The sequence below is a fragment of the Paramisgurnus dabryanus genome, chromosome 15 (assembly GCF_030506205.2).
Source record: "Paramisgurnus dabryanus chromosome 15, PD_genome_1.1, whole genome shotgun sequence".
Lineage (NCBI taxonomy): Eukaryota > Metazoa > Chordata > Actinopteri > Cypriniformes > Cobitidae > Paramisgurnus > Paramisgurnus dabryanus.
In genome coordinates, this window is record NC_133351.1 from 21,511,089 (window position 1) to 21,533,114 (window position 22,026).

At 36.6% G+C, this 22,026-nt stretch overlaps 2 protein-coding genes and 2 long non-coding RNA genes across 12 annotated transcripts; 1 reads left to right on the forward strand and 3 right to left on the reverse strand.

Annotated features, from left to right (window-relative positions):
- Positions 1-439: 439 nt before the first annotated feature.
- On the reverse strand, positions 440-2,524 carry hsd3b1 (hydroxy-delta-5-steroid dehydrogenase, 3 beta- and steroid delta-isomerase 1). The gene is made up of 3 exons (XM_065248914.2): positions 2,248-2,524; positions 1,699-1,863; positions 440-1,394 (listed from the first exon to the last, which is right to left on the reverse strand). The coding sequence occupies exons 1-3, from the start codon at positions 2,396-2,398 to the stop codon at positions 595-597; spliced, it is 1,116 nt and encodes a 371-aa protein (XP_065104986.1). The 5' UTR covers positions 2,399-2,524; the 3' UTR covers positions 440-594.
- A 48-nt stretch (positions 2,525-2,572) lies between these two features.
- LOC135731029 (uncharacterized) lies at positions 2,573-13,011 on the reverse strand. 8 transcript variants are annotated; one of them, XR_010526177.2, is made up of 10 exons: positions 9,068-9,624; positions 6,581-6,612; positions 6,455-6,493; positions 6,292-6,375; positions 6,108-6,196; positions 5,084-5,145; positions 4,861-4,894; positions 4,613-4,726; positions 4,410-4,531; positions 2,573-3,039 (listed from the first exon to the last, which is right to left on the reverse strand). It is a non-coding gene; the product is annotated as an uncharacterized lncRNA (long non-coding RNA). The 8 variants fall into 8 exon arrangements; XR_010526175.2 differs by lacking the exon at positions 9,068-9,624 and adding an exon at positions 12,876-13,011 and having other exon boundaries at positions 6,292-6,493; XR_010526174.2 differs by having other exon boundaries at positions 6,292-6,493.
- LOC135731032 (uncharacterized) lies at positions 8,502-13,040 on the forward strand. The gene is made up of 4 exons (XR_010526180.2): positions 8,502-8,598; positions 9,620-9,758; positions 10,133-11,161; positions 12,906-13,040. It is a non-coding gene; the product is annotated as an uncharacterized lncRNA (long non-coding RNA).
- A 2,921-nt stretch (positions 13,041-15,961) lies between these two features.
- LOC135731033 (kelch-like protein 9) lies at positions 15,962-21,868 on the reverse strand. 2 transcript variants are annotated; one of them, XM_065248981.2, is made up of 8 exons: positions 21,735-21,868; positions 21,350-21,401; positions 20,410-20,692; positions 20,060-20,192; positions 18,682-18,878; positions 17,749-18,583; positions 17,552-17,665; positions 15,962-16,814 (listed from the first exon to the last, which is right to left on the reverse strand). In XM_065248981.2, the coding sequence occupies exons 2-8, from the start codon at positions 21,352-21,354 to the stop codon at positions 16,318-16,320; spliced, it is 2,064 nt and encodes a 687-aa protein (XP_065105053.1). In that variant the 5' UTR covers positions 21,355-21,401; positions 21,735-21,868; the 3' UTR covers positions 15,962-16,317. The 2 variants fall into 2 exon arrangements, with proteins under 2 accessions (XP_065105053.1, XP_065105052.1); XM_065248980.2 differs by having other exon boundaries at positions 18,682-18,902.
- Positions 21,869-22,026: the final 158 nt, after the last annotated feature.

The window sequence follows — 22,026 nt, forward strand, 5'->3', positions numbered from 1 at the left end:
CCGTTATTCAGTTTCTTAATTTTTACATTCTGACTTTCATTATTTGCAATGTGTCTAGTTGAATCTTTAGTGACTTCACAACTGTTGTCCAAAGAAATAGTTTTTTTTAGAATTGGAGTTTTTACCAAAAAGCTTACATCACTTAGAGGGTTTTGCAGAGAGTAAAGTGTAAATTGACATTTGTGAAAACAAGGCATTTCAGTTACTGATAATACAATTTTCATTGCCATTTAAGTGAAATTACTAAACCTAAACATAAGAACCTGATAAAAAAATTTAACTTACAAAAAACATGTCATATGCCTATAATCATTGAGTGCAGCAGTAATAACATTTTTTATCATAAATAAAACAATCAGAATCAAGGATTGGAACCAACAGTTTAATATATAAACATAAACATTTAAAAAATGTATATAAATATAGCTTAGTTGTTTAAGCAAAGTTAACACCATTCTTATTTATTTTTGGATCTCTTTATTAAGAAACAAACGGAAATTACAGAATATATATAGGAAACAAGCCAGATCATGATGTCATTTTAAACAGGAAGAAAAACAGGAAGCACATTGTTTAGAAACATTTAAAGTTACATTAAATTCTTTGTCTCTCTGTAGATAAAACAGACGCAAGCCAGTCAGTAGTACGTCTGCGTGCCTCCTCCCAGTTATAGCGAGGGGTATATTCAAAATCTCTGTGGGCCTTTTGATATGAGAAACTAAAGGATGTGTTTAACATGGTCAGTAGCTGTCTATTCAAGGGCGGGGTGAATTTATAAAAGGGGCGGAGCACCACATGCAGTAATTCCATAAAATACGACAAAAGATAGAGAATGGGGAGGGGCAAAATATGCCTATCTTGTATCCCAAAGCCTAATGTGGAGAGTACAGCATAGTTAAAGTCTGAGTAGCTGACAGGTGGGGTGTCATCTGAGATGTAGTAGAAGTTTCCGCCCATCACTGCCCTCTTTTGAGGATCTCTGAGGCCTCGAGCAGCTTGTAGATGGGCGAGGGCTACATTTCCCACATATACAGGATTCACTTTTGCCTCACGACTTGAGGTTCTCAGTAGGACGTTTCCATTGCGGATCCCATCCCTCATGTGCCCTAACGTAAAACGACAGCCCTCTCCATAGATGTACATGGGCCTTAATGCACATGTAGCCAGTTGACCTCCATTACGCAGCACTTCTTCATTAGCCTGAAGACAAATCTGTTCAGCCTCCTCCTTGGTTTTGCTGTAGCTAAATTTAAGACAGGAGGTGTATGGTGTGTCCTCATTGCCGTTGATGATTGGATCACCGCGAGGATTTGGACCAGCGACCTCAATGCTGCTAGTATAAATAAAAGAGGCCAGGTTCTCCTGTATGCATGTCTCAATCAGTAGTTTTGTTCCTGCAATTGAAAAATAGGTTTACCTTCAGAATGAATATACAACATTATAGTTTATGTCTGTGAAAAATGTGACCAAAATGTGATATCCAGGCTAATTCTCATAAGATTATAAGATTTTGACATGACCTTGCTCAGTCAATATTAAAGATATCAGGGTTAAATTTTACAGAATGTTCTTTACATTATAGATGATTTTAATCACAAAAATTAGAAATATGTATTAATACTAGAAATAAAAATACCATCACATCTAAATTCATTCTTCGTCTTGGTTTGTGTGCAAAATATCAACCAGACGTCTCACCTTTAACATTGACTTCATACAATTCACTGTACTCAATTGCTCCAGTGACATCAATGAGAGATGCTGTATGGAAAACAATGGTTGCTCCTCTACAGGCTCTTCTCAACAGCTCACGGTCCCTGATATCCCCCTCAAACAGACCTACTTTAGTCTCTCCTTTGCATTCTAAAGACCCAAACAAGCAAACATATGAGTTTACAACTATATACTCTAAGAAAGAATGTGTTTACACTTTTTTGTGTTATGCTTTTGTCATTTGAACACATTATGCCATTTTGTGTTAAAATAAAACACAAGTTGTATTAAAAGTAACACAAAATGTGTTCCAATAATAACACATAGATGATTCTGGGACAATGCATTTAGTGTGTTGTCCCTAAACTAAAACTGATGTGTTGTTTTTAACACATCCGTTCTAAGAGTGTACAAGCGAAAATGAAGGAAAATATATAACTATTGCCACTAACAGTTACAGCACCATAACAACTATAAATACAAGAGGAATTTGTTTTCTGGATCGAAAATGCTACAAGGAAATTAAAAACTAACCATCAAGAGACTGTATGAGCTCAGACCGTATGTTTTTGTCCAACAGTCGGATCTCCGCAAGCTTCTCCTCTTCTAGCAGCAGTCTGATTAGTTTCTCTCCCAGAAATCCACATGCTCCCGTCACCACACAAACTTCTCCTTCCAGAGACATGGCAACCAGTAATGCTCCGATCCTGGCTAACACTTTGTTTTATGTCCCTCTGAATGTTCCAGAGAAATGAGACAGAAACCACTGTGATGTGTCTTTAAAAGTTGGTTGGAATAGTATAGGACTAGGAGGGTGGTGTGTTTTAAAGCCCTGATACTGCCAAGGACAACCCTAATCCCAGCTAACAAAAAAAGGTCCCCTGGACGTCCCCTAAATGTCCTCTGCGAACGTCCCCTGGACGTTATCGTGTAGGGTCCCCTGTTACGTCGAGCGGACGTCCGCGAAGACGTCCTCCGGACTTTCACAAGGACGTTTGCAGGACGGTCAGCGGACTTTCGGGACTTTTAGGGGACGTTCGCCTAAAGTCCTCAGCACATCGTTTTATTTCATTACAACCAATGAAATCAGACACGCTAAACATTGTTTACCACAAAGTTCTTTTATTTTAATTGAACAGGTGTAATTTTCCTGTGCTCCGTGTTTGTGTGTGCGTGCGCGAGCGAGCTCCCGTGCGCGTGCCTGATCTCCCGTGCGCGTGCCTGATCTCCCGTACGCGTCAGTCAAACGCGCTTCAGCTCCGTGTGTGTGCGTGTCTCTGGCTGTCTGCTGGACTCCCATGTCAAATATTTCCGTTGTCTTCTAACCTAAAACAACGAAATGAACACATTTAAAAGATAAGTAGTTATTATTTATTGGGGTGGTTTCCCAGACAAGGATTAGCTTAAACCAGGACTATGCCTCAGTTTAATTATGAAATATAACTAGTTTTAACAAACATGCCTTACTAAAAACATTACTTGTGTGCATTATGATGTTAAACAAAGGGCACTGATGTATTTAAGATTTCCCTGTCTGGGAAACCGCCCCGATATGTTTAAAATGTCTTGCAAAATATCTGTAGCAAACATTTTAAAGATAAGAGAGACAGAATTCTGTGCTAAAACTAGAAAGCATGCACTTTTACCTAGTATTTCATGCTTATGGCATTATTGTTGCTGTTACAGTTCACTCAAAGTAAAGGTGGGTAAATGTGGACATACAGTACTGTGCAAAAGTCCCTCTAAAACAATCCTGCTACACCAGCCTGACCAGCGGAAACCATACTGGGAGAATTCATATTCATATTGATTTGCATTTACACATAAAATGGGTAACAAACATTACTGTGCAAAAGTCTAAGGCCACCATCATTAGCTTTGTTGTTTTAGCAAAGTTTTAATGTCCATCCATATTTATTTTTCACTCTTTTTTTAAGATACAAACAGAAAATACAGGAAAAATTTACACACAATTAAAAACAAAACAATTTTCAGAAGTAAATGTCTTTTTCAGGCATCAGTCAGTATTTAGTGTGACCTCTCTTGGCACGAAACACATCTTCAGGACTTCATTCTCCTCAAAAAAGCCTTAAGTCATTTGATGATTAGAATTTCATTTTATTTAGGTTTAAGAGATCCTGCAGTTGCCTGCTATTGCTCAAGTTTAAGGGGAGTTTACCCTAAATACTTGACACCTCAGCTTATACTTTATACCGTTTTTAATACCACATACACATTTCCTGTATTTGCTGGTTGTATTCTAATAAAGACACTGAGAAATAATTATATATGATCACTACACAATTGCAAAAACAACTAATCTAATGGTAGCATGCTTCTACCCTGACCAGCTACAAAATGAACATACACATCTCAGAGAGAGCATAGGTCACACAGAGTATAAAAATAGTTTACTATGACATAAAATAATGTAAGTTGTCTTATACATTGATCTTTGATATTATTGTAGGTTTTTGTGTTAAAGGCATCTAGAAGTATACTATGTAGAGTATATGATACTATATGTATCCAAAGCATCAAACATTATTTTTGTTTTAAAAATAGACTATTAATTGCTATTAATGTTTATGTGCTATTAACATTTACAATGTACATTCTTATTTACAACATTACAATTTACATACAATATATATACAAAAATAATTTTGAAATGTTTGGGATTCACACAGACTCACTATAATTCATTGTTAGTTGCAAGTGTGAAACTGAGCTGCTGAAATTCGCCCTGTGTAGCTGAAGCATCCTCCTATTTCCCATCTCCCAAACTGCCTCCCCTTTGAAGAAACAGATAACGAATCTACAAACAAAAACAATCCGTAATAAACATGGGTAAAACGTCAGCAGTGACTAGTAATGTTGCATGTGTTATGGCACATACCATCTTTTGAAAGTCAGCTTGGTTTGCTCATTGTCTGCTGCATTTTTCCAACCACTGCTGTGGTGTTGTCCTGTATTTGGTCTACTTTCAGAATGATTCTCCACTCCAGGATTTCTTCCAAGAATGAGTTTTGAAACATTAATAACATTACTAACTACACCAGTAAAATAAATGAACAATAAGTCTGTGTGGAAGAAAATGCCTATCAATATCAATAATTTAAGATAAAAAATAACAAAATACTGTACCTTGATTCATTATTGAAAGAAATTGACTGATGTGCTGCATTTGTGATAAAAAACAATTAATTAGATTTAAAAATTAATGATGTAAGTATTGTAGTAACTGTTGTAAAATGTTGAATGCTCTATCATTTGTAAGTCACTCAAGGCATATGCTAAATTAATAAATATAAATCAAGTAATCATCATTATACTACAAATACTGTACATGGCATTAAAATGTACTCACAATAAGGTGCCTCAGGCAACATCAAAACATCTTTTTGCTTTTTCTTACTGGTTGCTCCTCATCTATAAAAGAATGATAATATGAAAGTAAATCATAGTGTCCTTATAGTTTCACCTGGCTTCTCAGCTGAAAAACTACTAATTGCTGTTAATAATGATTCATTTTCTTCACTTTCAAACTGGAAATCTTATCCTCAGGTCTAGAAACAACAAGACAAAAAAGTAGTATTTGATATTATTAAGAAACTTACACAATGATTCCCACTGTTTAAAATCATGTAACAATGAATGCAGTGACAATGATATCACCTTCAATAATGATTTCACTTTCAGATAATTTACTGTCCCATTTAAAGAAAATAATAGACGACATGCATTTGTTTTGATCATTACAACTCTTGGTCAAGATACATTACTGTGCAAAAGTCTTGGGACACTATCACCAGCTTTGTTGTTTTAGCAGTTTTAATGTCCATCCATATTTATTTTTCACTCTTTTTATTAAGATACCAACTGTAAATACAGGAAAAATGTACACAAAATTAAAAACAAATCCATTTTCAGAACTAAATGTCTTCTTCAGACATCAGTCAGTATTTAGTGTGACCTCTCTTGGCACTAAACACATCTTGAGCTTTTTTGAGGAGACTGAAGTCCTGAAGTCATTCGATTAGAATTAGAAATTAGGATTTAATTTCATTTAGGTTTAAGAGATCCTGCAGTTGCCTGCTATTGCTCAAGTGGAAGGAGAGTTTACCCTAAACACTTGACACCTCAGCTTATACGTTTACCGGTATATTGTTTTTAATACTACATACACATTTCCTGTATTTTCTGGTTGTATTCTAATAAAGAGACTGAGAAATAATTATATATGATCACTATACAATTGCAAAAATAACAAATCTAATGGTAGCATGGTGGCCTAAGACATTTGCACAGTACCTCACATAAACATTGTATATTTGGATTGCCAGTATTTGTTAAGGTTAAAAAGAAGTTTGGTATTACTTTGCATACTTTACCTGTGTGAGAAAATGGGCTACTCTGACTGCTTGTATTGTCCACAGCTGTTTGTCCAGAATGGCACATTATTTATTTTGGTCTCAATACCCTTCAGATGGAAACAAGCATGTTTGATTATTTTTTATATGTAGCTGACCTTCATGTTTATCATTTGTATTTTATAAAACATTAACCAAATCTTACCACATTCTTTCACTCTAACCACAAGGATGGTGCTACCTCAGCCTTATTTTGTTCTGTAAAATGGAGCAAAACAGCACAGGAAACCTGTAAGTAAAGTCCATATAAATCTGTAAGTTCAGCTTGCAGTACACAAAGGCAATGTACACAGTTAGCCATCTCAAACCTTAGGCTGAAATTGTTTTCCAGTGTTTTTCCCTTTTTCCTGGAAACATGTACGTTGTTTAATCTTAGTTTTTCTCAAACCAGTATCAATATTACAGAATAAGATAAGCTGATCTGCTGAACTTACCTTTTTGGAGGACATGTTTAGATGTTTAAAGGCTGAGAAAACAAAATAAAGAAAGTTAATATATATACACACACATCAAAATATATTAAATGTTAAAATGTTACCCAGATGTACCCCCAACCCTCCCAGAGCTTTTATGTATTATTAAAAGAGATTTGATTCAATTTAAGATTTTTATTTAATAGGCTTTATGCCCAGCTGCACTACTTCCTGAAATTCAGCCAGCCCATTGTTTCCTGTCTGCCATTATTGGACAAACTGATAAATCCAGGGGCCCGTTCTTCGTACGTCGCTAACTCAGTTAGCTGGATTCGATTGTTGATGATTTGGCATGATCTTGGATTATTTGGTTCTTCGAAGCTCATTCTAAACTTGCTGTCATAGCAACAGGTCCGTAAGCTCAAACCTGCTCGGGAGCAGGCTTATTTCATGTAAACACGATTAGTTTGTACCTTTTTAAGCGGATGTGATACGGAAAGTCTGACGCAGTCGCGTATTCTTTATTATACGAGCGCAATCTGCGTAAGATGCATGATTAATATAAAGAGCTTTTCAAATTCAACACGTAATAAAAAAAGAATATATTAATTAAATCTTTTAGCGATGTTATTTAAAAAATATATAATATAACAAATATATTTTTTCTGTACTTGTGCGACTTGTTTTTGTGTAACAGGTGTTTGATTATTATTCTTAAACGAATGACATGCTGATAACATTCATTTTAAATTTGTTTGAATTTTCCTTAATAAAAACAGCAATCAATCATACCCAGCACTAATAGATTTTATGTACAATAAAGAATATTACTCAGTGTGAAATAATTTTCATTTGAATAAACTAATCTCCTATTTTAGTTGTGTCTTTAGATTGTCAAGTAGCTGTCATGCATGAAAGGGTTTTCGTTTAGTAATTTCTATCTGTTCTATCTTTAAAACGTTGTCTACAAATATGTTACCCTGTCCCTGTTCTGTGACAAAAATGACCAAAATAACCAAATAAGTTTTTTGCACATATTTTCACATATCTTTATCTTCTTTACTACACTTTTCTGTGCAGACTCAGCAGATGCAGGACTTTCAGTTAACGTGGAATACTGCTAATATAGTCAGAAATCAGTTAAGAATAATGCAGTTGAAGTAAACTTATTTAACCACTTGCATATAGTTTCTCTAAAGGACTACCATCTGAGAGGATTTCTTTACTGTCATGTGCACATTATAAAATTTTGATGTAGAATAACATTACCATTCCCTTACTGCACATCATACTTTATTTACCACATTATTGGAAACTGCTAAAAGTGTTGGTGTATTATCTACAACTGCACAAAAGAGAGGAAAACACTATCTTATAATACACTACAATTAAAATTTTATTTATCAGGAATTAAATTGTTGCATTGGCTGTCGGTTTAAGAAAGAGCAACTGCTCCAGAGATTATCTGTACAATCAGCCAGTTTAGAGACATCACTCCTGCCAGCACATCACATGAAGATGGAGGGCCACCACCTGTGTTTTTTTATTCTGCTTTTTAAGTTGCTGTTACAAACAGACAAAATAGCATTTAACTGTTTTTAAAAGAGACTTAAAGTACTTTAGGAGCATCAAATTTTAATTACAATCATTAATTTCAATCTTTGACAAGCATAGTAAAGATATAAAGATTAAATTTTTACAGAAAATTTTGAATTATTTATGGTGATTTATATTAACAATATATTTATAGGCTACATACATTCAGGCTGGTCCATTATGCTACACATTTAAAAAATAATTGAACCACATCTACAAACTTATTTTGGTGATTTAGCCCACAAGTTACTTAAACTGGCATGCCCATTGTTTTTACAATGAATTAAATGGCTTTTTTACTGCGTTTGCCACAGTATTCAATCCTACACGTTATTTTACTACAGTACAGTAGGCGGCGGTATACTGTAGTGTGCAGTTCGTGTCCGCATCGTCATACGCGCCAGTATTGCTGGAAGACTGCAGGAACAGAACCCCCTGGAAAGGTAAGGTAGGAGTTTTAATTTAAACCTTAAAATGTGGGTTATCATCACGACAGTTACTTTTTGCTTTGCCATTATTGAAGAATCAATTCGGCAGAATCTCGCGCACGCTCAACTTGTAGGCCGTTTCTCAAACGGAAGGCTACATCCTCCGGAGGTCGAATATGCAGGCTGCATACGTCATCAAGCCTGGTTTATTTCAGTTAAATAAACATTACATTCGCAAGTCATAAGCATATTACAACAATTTACGATTAACTGAGAATAATAGTTAACTTTATAATTGTTAATATTCTTAAATATGACAGTCTTGATGACGTAAAAGGTATACAGCCTAAGTTACAAATGCTACTTCCAGTGGTTAGCCTTCGGATTGAGGCGCAGTTACTTATATTAATACTACTTTAAAACCATATACATTTACTCTAACACTTAAACAAAGTAAGCGAGTAACTTAAATATGGCTACAAACCTTGAATGAGTTATCAAACTGCGCTCTTGAACCAATATAAATACTGTATATGGTAACGATGATAACGAAATCTTACTCTGTAACGAAAACTTGACGAAATTACTTACTTATCTAACAATTAACTACAAAATAAACGGGATGTGTATAAAAAATGACGAAATTTAAAGGAGCTTTTGCTTATTCCCTTCACCGAGACCGTTGTGTCAGTTGAAGTTTGACGTGTGATGCCTCGTGCCAGATAATTCAAAATGTTCTCGCACGCAGTCAGGAGGCTTATTTGACTTCATGCGGCGCCGCAAGACTGACAGCCGGATGACGTCAGAGTACCGCGAGAATGATTTAAGAAATCAAATTTCGTCTCGCTCTCGCGATACTTTGACGTCATCTGGCTGTCATCTTTCCTTTTACAACACAAGTTGTTTCTATCTATTAGACACAACAATGGAATTAATAATATCAGTGATTTTTTTGTTTGTCTTAATCTTAATTGCTGTGTGTTGTACAACTTGACAATTCATAAAAGTATAACAAGTATTTGTTTGTTTTTTGTAGATGAGTTCCTTATTAAAGAAAGGCTTGATGCTGTTTACTCCACACTCTTAGGCTGACTTTGTATTATTTGTCTGTGAAGACAGTTCACAGTTTCTGAATCCCATCAAGAATGAAGACCTGGAGGCCACCATATTGAGATGTGAGTCAAAATATATACTTTTATAACCATATATGACATTTCAATGTAGTGACATTTAAGTTTTCCTGGCTAAAATAATTGAATTTGGTAATATTTGTTAATAAGATTATTAATGAGTTATATTTGTATAATTAACTTGTATAGCAAGTTATATAGTTATATTTGTTGGAACAAATAAGGATATTGTTAATAACAAGCTAAGATCTTGAGTTTTTTGGCTATGGTTTTAAAGGATGTTTAAGAAGGGGAAAGAAAGAATAGGTAGTTTAATTTCATTTACATGCATAGTTCAGGGGGAAATTGTTCATAGGAAGCATTCAAACACAACCTAACATCTGATGCTTTTTACTGTCTCATGCTTTTCTGTGTTCCAGGGTCCGATGTCATGATATGGCGCTTTTCCAATGTAGGGTACAACTTGGCTCGGCACGATGCAGCTCAGCTCGCTTTCGTTGCTTTTCCAGTACAGTTTAGTGTCGCTTCAGAGTGGGTGAGATTATAGGCAGGGGTGCACATAACTGGTGCGTATGCTCAAATAGAAACAATTCTAGTGTACCAACGTTGCTGGAATTTTGTTACATAGTTAGCTAATTTACTTTGACATAAGAGATTTCTCCGTGCATCAGTGGTAAGATAATTAATGTGTGTTGTTAGCAGTGATCCGCATCTCAATGCTTCAGACAGCTTGCTAGTACAAGTATACATTTATATGAGTTAGGCTAGTAGTTATTTATAAAGATTAGATAAGTAAAAAACAATAACCAGGGTTATTTTATGTACATCATTGTCTACCATGTTTAAACAAAAGCGATATGGCGAAGAGAGTAGTCAGGAGAAAAGTGATGATGTCAGCATGTAGGATGTCTGTGCTATGAATAGTGTGAGTACCAAGTAACATCTCCAGGTACTTCTTTGAGAACCAGGACAAAAAAAGTTATGTGCACCCCTGATTATAGCCTTATTGTTAAAGTTGCGTCCTCTCTACTGCCGTAACATCATCGTAAATGTGATACAAACACACACACACACAACATGGAGCAACAGAGCATATTAATGGAATGCAGCCACAAAATCAAAATTGACAGCCACAAGTAGATTTTCCACTACCTCTCTCACATGACAGGTTCTATACAAACACCCGTGTCATCAGTACCTGTACTCCGCTGACAGAACATTTACGCCTATACTTTTGGTGCGTTTTGAATGCGGAGCCATGCGCAAAGTTACAAAACTGCCATCCAGACATGGGCGCGGTGGTGTGCTCTGCATTTTTGTAACTTTGCACATGGCTTCGCATCCGAAACCCATTACCCCTTCCCCAAAAGTGAGCTGTGCTGAACTGGGTCATACTATGCAATGGAAAAGCGCCAAAAGTGTCCTACTTCCTGGCTTGAATGATTTAGGTAAGCAAATTTATCTGATACACCAAAACCTAAAACGTTTTAATTCTTTCTTGCAGTGTTAACACGGCATTTTGATCTTGATATTTATTCACATTTAATGAGATATGGAGATTTTTATCTTTTACAGATGAAGACATACATTTAAGTGAGCCGTTTTTATGTCCATACACTGCGGGCCAGCATACATGAAAGTCACCATCATGTTTCTACAGTAGCCCTAAATGGACAAACTGTTCTACAGAGCGTGTTTCGTCCATACGTTGTCTCAAGGGCTCAATATAGCAAACATACATGTAGACCGCTGATAGGCAGTATCCACGCATGTAACCACAGAAGCAGCTTGGTCAGTTTAACTCACAAATGAAGAAACAGCAGATTGTTGCATATGTTTTGAGAAGACCAGCAGCAGTGGCGGCCGGTGACTTCTTTTTTTGAGGGCGCTCGATGCAAAGTTCATCACAACATGTATGTAGCTTGTCATGTGTGTGGTTCCTTTTTTCAAAATATGTGTTCTGCGCTATGAGAGATCCTGTAAGTGCCTGCTGCAGATGCGTCTAAAGGGTTTATGATAAAAGAGACGCTCGCTTTTGCCAGATACTCGCATAATCCCATGTGTAATCAGAGTTTAGTGTTAAGGGAGTGTCTTGTGTGTATTTTGTGAACGTGAGCGTCTCTTTTATCATAAACGGTTTTGACGCATGTGCAGCAGGCACTTATTTTGACAAAATATGTGATGCACATAGGATCTCTCGACACGCAGGACACATATTTTGGAAAAGGGGACCACACACATGATACTCCGAACACTTATTTTGAATTAGCGCCCCTCGAATGAGGAGTCACGAGCGCCACTGACCAGCAGTGATCGAAGTAAATAAACAGCGACTCGTTGCAGCAGTTTGAGTTAAGTCATTCCTCAACTTGGCCTATTTTTGTTCTCACCGTCGCAAATGGAAATGGCTATGACGCAGTTTTTTACCTGATGGGAGGGGTTCTAGTGAACCAATAACAGCGCTTGTGGTCCACGTAGAACTGACACGCTGTTAAAAATCAGGCTACGCTCAGGCTATGGATAACCTACGGTGTAGACCTTACGCACAACTATAACATGGGCTTCAGAGTGACAATGACATTTTTGTCCTGTGGCAGCTACCATAGAATCACATTGCGCTTCGAAATTTAGGTTGATTGCTATTCGCAATTTCACTGCTAGATGCCACAACAAAATATAATACACCTGTAACAGATATAACTTTGAAATATGGTTTACCAAATGCTGAAATTAACATGAACTAAGATTAATAAATATTGTAGAAGTATTGTTTATTGTTAGTTCATGGTGGCAAATGCTAACAAATACAAGCTTATTGTAAAGTGTTATCTTTGCAATTTAATACTAAACTTAAAAATGTGTAATTTCAGAGGGGTTGAAGGTTAAAATGTTTTGAGCTCATTTGTTGACAGTAAACAATATAATAATATTGGGCTTGTTTTTGAAGCTGCGGTTGCTTTTTTGTCTCACGAGAGCTGGCAACACTAAAGACATTTTAGTAAGAAACCGTATAGAAAAAAGAAAAATAATAGAAAAAAAGGAAAATTATGAAATTACAAAGTACACCTTATTTTGCAGTCTAATCAACACTTTCTGACAGTTTAAATGATGGGTGTAGAATTTGAGATATAGTTCAAGTTTATATGAGGATGTATGTCTTACCTGTATCTTTTTTCAATTGTTCTTTTCCAGAATTTTCAGCGTTGGACTTGTGTTCCGCGTGTTTGGCCTCTTTAACACTTGCTGTTTGAAAGTCATTGCTTGCAACAGATTGAGTGAATGTCATTCTGCATTTCTGTTTGCATTGCTTTGCTTGCATTTGAATCCTTTGCAATAATAAAAGTTTTACATTTGAGCTGTAGTTGTAGATTCAAGTTTGTTTTTCCTTGATATAATGTATTTGTATAGATTTTTGCTGTGTGACAATTATATATCATGCAGTGCTTCATATATGAGAAAGACAACGCTTGAACCACACAACACCGTATCATATTAATCAGAATAAACAAGTACTTGCACTTCATTTATATTTAATTGGGTGATGTGTAACTTCACAATGGTGGATTCTTTAACTATTACATGAATATGTGCATTGTGATTTCGATTTATTGACAATAGTTATGTCTTAGGAATAGTATGGAAAATCATTAACTAAAAAAGACATGGTGCAAGATCTTTTTATTCACGTTAAATGTAAAATTATTGTAAAATTGTAAGTTGCTTTAATGGGATCTATGTAATAAAATCAGTAAAGGGTTGATATAAAGGCCATGTTTTAGCATACTAGTTTAAAAATTAAGAAAAAAATAATAATTATAAAATAATATTAGACACTATAAACTACGATTTTCATTAGTAAAGTAATAGCAAAAACAGCATTTTTACTTTGATGTCTGCATGAAAGGGTAACCCTGCCTTATGGTTAAATGTGTAGTATGGGTTTATATTAAAACTGAGTGGTTTCACGTCCCCGGAAGGTCCGCCTGTGAACGTTGTCTAGCGGACCATATGCTAACGTCCTCGGAAGGTCCGCCAGCGAACGTTATTTAGCGGACCATATGCGGACGTCCCCGGAAGGTCCGCCAGCGAACGTTATTTAGCGGACCATATGCGGACGTCCCCGGAAGGTCCGCCAGCGAACGTTATTTAGCGGATCATATGCGGACGTCCCCGGAAGGTCCGCCAGCGAACGTTACAATGCGGACCTTATGCGGACCTAAGAGGACGTTCGCAACGTCCGGAGGACGTCCCCTGTTTGCTGGGATGTCAGTGCCTGGAAACAGAGTCAAGGTGCTAGTCAGCAGATGTCTGCTTATTTTATTAGCTTTGTGTTGGTACACCCTCAGATAAAATTTTGCAAAATCTGAAGGTACACGTTTTAAAAGGTGCTTTAAAGGTTCTTAACAGCAATGCCATAACCATGATCTGTAAAAATATGCAGCATTTTTGTAAAATCAACATATGTTACTTTAACTTGACAAATTAAGTTAGCTTATAAAAACAAGTTGAAATTGTTTATGTCAACTTATTATAAGCCAAAACTTAAATATTAAAGTTCCAACTAAAATAGTAGATTGAATTGACTTGCAAATCCAAGTTGTTTAAACTTCACACTGCAGTATGTTCCTCAAATAACCATCATAGTCATAGGTTCTATAAAAAATGATTTCTTTACAATCTATATAATCTGAAGAACCTTTTTCACTTCTAAAGTTAAAACAGAAAGGTTCTTTGGATGTTTAAAATTCTTTATAGAACCATTTAGACAAAATAGGAGGTACTAGTATAAACTTTTAGGTACAAAGATGACTTCTGAAAGACACTGCAGTGACATTGTCTGTCTACCTTTATTACAGAAAGTGTACAAAGAGGAATTTGTTGACATAAAATTATTAGATTGTGTTCTATGCAATTCTAAACGATATAAGATAGACATGATGAGAAATTGCCTTCTTAGGAAAGTCTTTTAGCTTTGCATGTAGACAACTAACAGATGTTTTCCATTAGTTTTAAGCAGCAGTTGTTGCACATCCTGTGCAAGTTGACTTTATCTACTTTACCTTTCCATGGCCATTATAAAACCCTGTCTGTAAAATCCATGCTAAAGTCTCATAATTTGTTTTTGAGATTAGGAGCATTAAAGTTTGATTTCACTCATTGAAGATTCTCACAAAATCTTTCCTTTATGTTGGATGAATTTCTATTAAAAATGCTTTTATACAGTAAATCACTAAATATTACTTTAGCTGTTCTCACAACTTTTAATTCTCAGAACCTTCTTTCTAATTCAATATTTTAGGAGTATTTACATTGGTGTAGTCCGGGTGTCTACAGACCTTGAGATAGTGGTTCTTTTGTTTTTTTCCTCTTATCAAAAATCCTTTATGAAAAAAGAACTTCTGAAGGTTCAAGGACCAATTCATCTCTGTACACATCACCATGGACAAATCAATTAAATTAATTGTCTGAATATATCTTATTCTGGTTTAAGGTATAATTGCAATATAACTTATAATATAATAGTATTTTTTTCATAAACTTGATATAGATACATTTGGCATTTATTTAAAACATTTAGCAAAATGCACAAATATTGGTCAGTCGAAATAACTTCTTATTTTATTGTGCTGAGTAAATATAATATAAGCTTTTAATAACAAAAAATATTCGGTTTTATCTCAAAATTCCCCACAGATCATTTATTATAGCATGTCCAAAATGCCCATTTGGCTGGGCACATTGAAAAAAGCAGTTTTCATATGTGTACCTTTAAATGCAAACAAGCTACTGCCCTTTCTCCGTTACCAACAGACAGTGAGTACTTTCAGTTAAAATATATCTGATTCCTAATACAATTCAAGATAATAGTATCTTTAGCCACATTAGCACTACAATGTGGTAAGAAACACATTAAAAAAAAAACTTTTATGTAAAATTTACCAGTCAGTCAGTGGCTGTGGGCGGGGCTTTGTTTTTGTGATGTCACATTAACAGGAATATCAAAACAGCATGTCAAAGGAGACTGCTTTGGTTTAACGAGGATAAAAAAAGAGGAGATGATGGAGTTTTTACATTGTAGGGTGCCTGTGTTCACACACTGCCAACACACATTTATGTCCAAACACCTTGTAAAAGTGGATTTTGCATAATAGATGCCCTTTAATCAAATTCTTTCTTGTTATGAGTTGAACATGTGGATGTTGTGTTCTGTAAACAGATTACAAAAATTACCAAAAACACCACAGGAATGAATGAATTAACAATACTTTTATTATTGCAATGCAATTACAGTAGATACAATAGAGTTAAAATAGATTAACAAAAAAAAGGAAGAATAATTTAGAGATAAAACATTAATCACTGCCTGTCACATTTTTGGCATTAAAAGAAGCAGTGTTAAAAATAGCTTTTTTACAAGTAACTTATTTTCTTATTCAGACTCAGAAATTTCTGTTCTTGTAACTTAACTGTGATGTAATAATATCACTATAGCAGTTTTTGCATCATGCCCTAAAAACTTACCACACATCGCGGGCGACATGAAGCAAATTACAGCATTTTACTCTTAAGTTTGACTTCTACAAGCAACATTGAAACATCCGCTTTAGCTTTTAGATGTTGAGAGTGGACTCTCCTGTATCTGAGCATCATCTACTAAACCCTTCGGACAATGAACAGTCATAGTGCAGGCCCGAATGCCTCCGAGAGGCTCCAGGACACTAAAGACCTTCTCCCACTCATCCTTTTCAGGGTCATAACACTGCACGATATCCACCATGCACCTGCTGTTCCAGGAATAACCACCCACTACATAGATGCGGCCCTTAAACACGGTCACCCCGACGTCACTCTGACCCCTAGGCATCGGTGCCACCACTGTCCACTGGTCAGTGGCCGGGCTGTAGAATTCACAGCTCAACACATCATCATAGTCATTCGTACCCCGGAAGTGGTTGCCGCCCATGACATAGAGGTGATCGCCCACGGTGCACATGCAGTGAAGGCCACGCAGTTCCATCATGTCTGCACGTCTGCTCCACACGTCTCGGTCAGGGTCATAACAAAGCAGCTCTTTCTGGAAAGCATCTCTTGTGATACCACCTGATGGGATAAAGAGAAATGCACCTTATTGATCATCGACGATGAATGCATATTGTCAACTGCTTTAAAAAAATTATGCTTTCTTTATTCTTGCAGAAACAAAAGGAAAGCATTAGGAAGGATGTGGTATAACACCACATCTTGTTTTTACTGACCTGCTCACCCACACAGACACAGTACTCAGGTTTTATTATCACATCCCTAATCATATCTGTGTACCTTTTTCAGCAATTCAAATGTTGTGAAATATGCAATGTGTGACCCTGCCAGTGGACATTTTTTTTTAATGATTGCATGTTAATGTCTTATTTCTACGGTTTTAACCTTTATATGATTCCAGGTCTTATTAAACTGATGGCTATCTTTACGATGAGTCAAACAGAAACATTCACACGGTTTCACAGCAGGTCTGTCATGTCCTTTTTCACAGTGCTCATATAACCACAGATAAGTGACCCACTTCAGCTCGCTGTGTACTCGTTTCCTTGCTTGCTTTTGATATTTGTTTCGAGAACTTTGCAAGGTTGCTAGGTGACCTCTACAAGAAAGTTTTTTTTTAGTTTAGTTGTTTAGTGCTTTCATTCCATTTACTCAGAGATCCGTTGTGGATTAAGGCCATTCAGCTAAACATGCTTTGTGGGACAGATTTAATTAGTTTACAAAATCTCCTCTCACCCACTTGGACGGATGTAACGACTCGGAGTTTACCTTTTTAAGCTATTTGAATAGGTACTTACCTGAGACAAACATCAGATCTCCATGTACTGTGCCTGCATGTCCATAGTGAGGTTCGCTCATCGGTGCAACAAAACTCCACTCGTTCTTGTTCAAGTTGTAGCACTCCACAGAATCTGAGGAACAGACAGTCCTGAGTATTTTCAAGAAAGGACAGAACACAACGTACGAAGTAATTGCTAAAACATGTACTCCTTACCAATCTCACCAGTGGCATTCCTCCCTCCAACAGCGTAGAGCTTCCCCTTAAGAGCACTCAGATGGAAGAAGGTCCTTTTTTCATTCAGAGAAGCCACCTGTAACCAGCGGTCAAAGCGAGGATCGTATCTATATGCGCTGTCTACGGCTGTCTTACCTTTGGTGTCGTAAGTACTCTGACCCCCTACAATGTAAAGGAACCCCCCGAGCAAGGCTACGCCATGCTGGTAACGCGGCACCTCCATGGGTTGGAGGGTTCTCCAGGTGCCATCACCTTCTTCATCGTACAGCCTGAGCTCCTTGCTCACTACTAGTTGCTGTCTCATCACACCACCCAGAACCACCAAGTGAGTGGAATCCGATCGAATCCGAGTCCGCTCCGTCTGCAGGGCCGGCTGGAGGAACGGCAGCATCTGATAGTTGCTGGCCTCCAGAAGAAGGTTGACGCAGGCTGTATCTGATCGCATGAAGGGCACCTCTTCTTCCTTTCCCTTGTTTGCTCCTTCTTCTTCCTGAGAGATCTGGAGAAGTTCAGCAGGGGACATCAAGGGGAAGCGGATGTGTTTCATCAGGGAGTACGCAGCGGAACGCCGCTCGCTGGGTTTATGGGATAGCCAAGCACGGGTGATGCGGTACAGCTCCATCTCAGTGAAACCGCTGAGAGAGTCGCTGGAAAGAGCGTAAGTCATGCTCGCCTCAGACAACTGCAAGATCCGACCGCTCTCCGACAGTTCAGAAAAGTTCTCACACACGAACGTGTAGACGTGGTTTTGGACTTCCTCAAGGAGAAGATCTCTGGCAATGCGTTCCACTTCCACACAGTTTTCTATGGTGATCTGCATTGAAAAAAAGATTGCGTACGTTACGCACTGATGCATGATTGTTGAAGTTTATGCAAAAAAAAGAGTTAACACCACATCTTAAGAGTTCGTACCTCACTGCTGAGAAGCTGGTTGCAGAAGCTGAGAACGGGAAGCACCTGGAGGAAGCTTGCCGCCTCTAATGTGTCCTGGAGACTCCCAAGATTCAGGCTTAGACGAGACGTGTAGATGAACTCAATGATGTTCTTCAGGCCTGTAGTGCTAACCCCATGGAGCTTGATCTCCTTTAGGTCCTGCTCTTTCATGCCTCCTGCCAATCCACAAGAAGAAGAGACTGAAAAAACAATAAGATGGATAATGGCTGAAGGTTGCAAACAGGAAATGTTGTCTTTTTAATTTTTGTACATTTAAAAAAAATCACATTTGTGTACAATGCAAAAATTGATTTCTAACTCTATATATTAGTACAAATATCTAAGAGGCATTTACTTGAAAAGCAAAATTACATCATTATATTATATGATATTGGGGTGGTTTCCCGGACAGGGATTATCTTAAACCAGGACTAGGCCTCAGTTTAATTGGGAAATATAACTAGTTTTAACAAACATGCCTAACTAAAAACATTACTTGTGTGCATTTTAAGACAAAACAAAGGGCACTGGTGTATTTTAAGATATGTCAGTGCAAGTTGTTTTCAGTTTGGACAGCTCTTATATTTATTTTAGTCTAGGACTAGTCTAATCCCTGTCCGGGAAACCGTCCCATTAAGTCTTATTCTCTAAAAAATATCATGTTTATGCTTTAGTTTATGCTTAAACATAAAAAAATCTGCCAATGGGTTAAGAAAAAAAAAACTTGAATTGATTACTTAATAAAGAGGTAAAACTTTATTTTATATATAATTTAAAACTTGAAAAAAAAACTTGAATTGATTACTTGATAAAGAGGTAAAACTTTATTTTATATAATTTTTTTTTTAATATTAAGCATAAACCTTAAGGGGTGGTTTCCCGGACAGGAATTATGTTAAGCGAGGACTAGGCCTTAGTTTAATTAGGAAATATAACTAGGTTTAACAAACATGGCTTACTAAAAACATTACTGGTGTGCATTTTATGGCACAACAAAGGAAACTGATGTATTTTAAGATATGTCAGTGCAAGTTGTTTTCAGCCTTGGACAGCTCTTACATTTATTTTAGTCTAGGACTAGTCTAATCCCTGTCCTGGAAACCACCCCTAAATGAGTTAAGCATAAACATAAATTTCAATTTTGATCATTTTGTTTAAGACAGATACTAAGTAAAAACTTTCTATAATCTTCGATAATAATCTTTGATAGCGTTGTGTAGCTTAAATGGTAAAGCATGACTTCCTCATAAAACCTAAAGCTTGCACTGAACATAAAAGTATTTGCCAAAAGCATATTGTAAGTATAAAAATGTTATTAAAAATTAAATGTGCTTCTACTGGATTTGGCTGCAATTACCTGTAAACATGGCCTTGAAATAATCACTGGCCGAAGCCATAATGACCCTGTGTACGGGGAAAGTTTCACTGCTGTCGCCAGGCACCAGAGTGACATCACATAGGGTCTCATCAGAACGGAAATTATCTAACCCCTGGACCAAGGCAAAATTTTCCATCAATATATAAATAAATATAAATAAATACAAAAAATAGTGTTTCACTGGCTCATAATCATAGGGGCACCACTTTAAGTGCTCTTAAGCAAATTTTTTAGTGTGTACTATTTGCAATATACAAATAGTAGTTTTTTATTATTTTATGCAAATTAGTAAACACATTTTGGTTTAAGAACATCTAACTTTTTCTTACTTTGAGCATGACGGCTCCATGCTCTGTACTGTTGAACACTTGTATTTCTGGCCTAGGAGGAGGAGTTGGTTTTTGGGCCACTTGTGGTTTTATGGGGGTTACGTGTGTTGGTTCTGGAGGTTTTGGTGCAGGTTCTGGAGCTTTGGGAGCGGTCTGGGCTGGCCTTGGGGGGGCAGCTGACGGGGGCTTGTCTGGTTGAGGAGGTGGTCGTGGAGGCTCCCTGTTCGATCTGCTTCCTATTCGCGAAAGTCTTCGTGAAAGTTTTCCTTCCTCTCCACTGTTTCTGAAACAAGATGATAAGGTGTATATAAAGTAGTTCCCCAACCGAAAACTGACACAGTTTGGTGCATGAGGTCTTACAGCAACTTTTATTTTATAATTGTTCTTCCCCTTTTGCATTACTAACACATAAGTGTTTATAAATCTTTAGAGTTTGTAAGTAATATCATTGCAATATTCAAGTTTAAATATTAGTTTACATATACTGGATATTAAACATATAAAACATCTTGTGAGTTCACACTGAAAAACAAAGCAGGTGAATTTAAAAAATCCCCCTTAACAACTGCGAAAACAATGGAAAGATGTATGATTACATTTTTAAGAGAGACAACATTGAACCACCAAGTTTAGACACCATAAAGTTTAAATAGTTTAAATAAAGAATTATAAGAAAACTGCTACCGTATAGCCTACTTGAAGAGTAACACGTTAGGAGTTCAAAAGGTCATGGGTTTGAACCCAAAAAACACACAAATACTTATTAAAATGCATATCTTGTGATTTACTGTAAGTCACTTTGGATAAAACTGTCTGCCAAATGCGTAAATGTAGACAACAGAATCACAAGTTGATAAAATGGGTTGCATTCACTGTTGTTAAGATAAAACCCAAAACCACCCTTTAACGGCCTATGATGCAATAAGAGGATCAAACTTACCCCATGTTTCTTGAGTCTTTTTATTTGCAGATCGCGTTCCAATAAATGTTTTCTGAATAAATAATTAGGAAAAACAGATGGTGTTATTTGCCTACACTTTAGGAATATTATTAGATGTAAAGTGAAATAGTTGTGCAAGAGTATGGCCGGAAAGGGGAAGTAAATCATGCCATCTATTTGCAAAATAACAAAGTGGCAAGTTACACAGAGATAGCTTGTTTTTACATGTACTTTTTGTCGAAAGTAAGAGGTTAATATCACAAACATATTTGGTAGATTAACTTAAGCTCATATTGAAAATCATCCCCAACAAAGCGCTGACATCAACTTTATTTAACATATAAATAGTATAACAAGATGGACTACGCAAAACAAAGTAGCTTACCAGGACGTGCTGCTTTCTCTGGGTGTCCTAAAAGTCTCTTCTCATTATAGCACAAAACATTACACTGATCGCACATGTGATTCGCACTCAAGTTAACACAAACGGGTACGCAGTGTTTACCACAACCACTGACTTCCTGTGTCACTTCTCTCTGACTTTTTCTCTTAGACACGCACATGCATGTTGTTTCAAAATGTGCTGTCTTCCTTTTTTTGACATGTTGCTTATAATAGGCTTCAGTTTTTGAAGCCTTTGCTGCTTGCTCTGCACTGTGATGTTGTTTGATGCACAT

Bases quoted from the DNA above. Each gene is read 5' to 3' on its own strand.
- hsd3b1 (XM_065248914.2), bottom strand. From the start codon at position 2,398: ATGTCTCTGGAAGGAGAAGTTTGTGTGGTGACGGGAGCATGTGGATTT. The intron at 1,864-2,247 runs GTTAGTTTTTAA...TTGGGTCTTTAG, and splicing joins GCTCATACAGTCTCTTGATG to AATGCAAAGGAGAGACTAAA. The intron at 1,395-1,698 runs GTGAGACGTCTG...TTTCAATTGCAG, and splicing joins GTATGAAGTCAATGTTAAAG to GAACAAAACTACTGATTGAG.
- LOC135731033 (XM_065248980.2), bottom strand. The intron at 20,193-20,409 runs GTAAGAAAAAGT...GCCTTGGTCCAG, and splicing joins ATGGAGCCGTCATGCTCAAA to GGGTTAGATAATTTCCGTTC. The intron at 17,666-17,748 runs GTAAGGAGTACA...TCTGTTCCTCAG, and splicing joins GAATGCCACTGGTGAGATTG to ATTCTGTGGAGTGCTACAAC.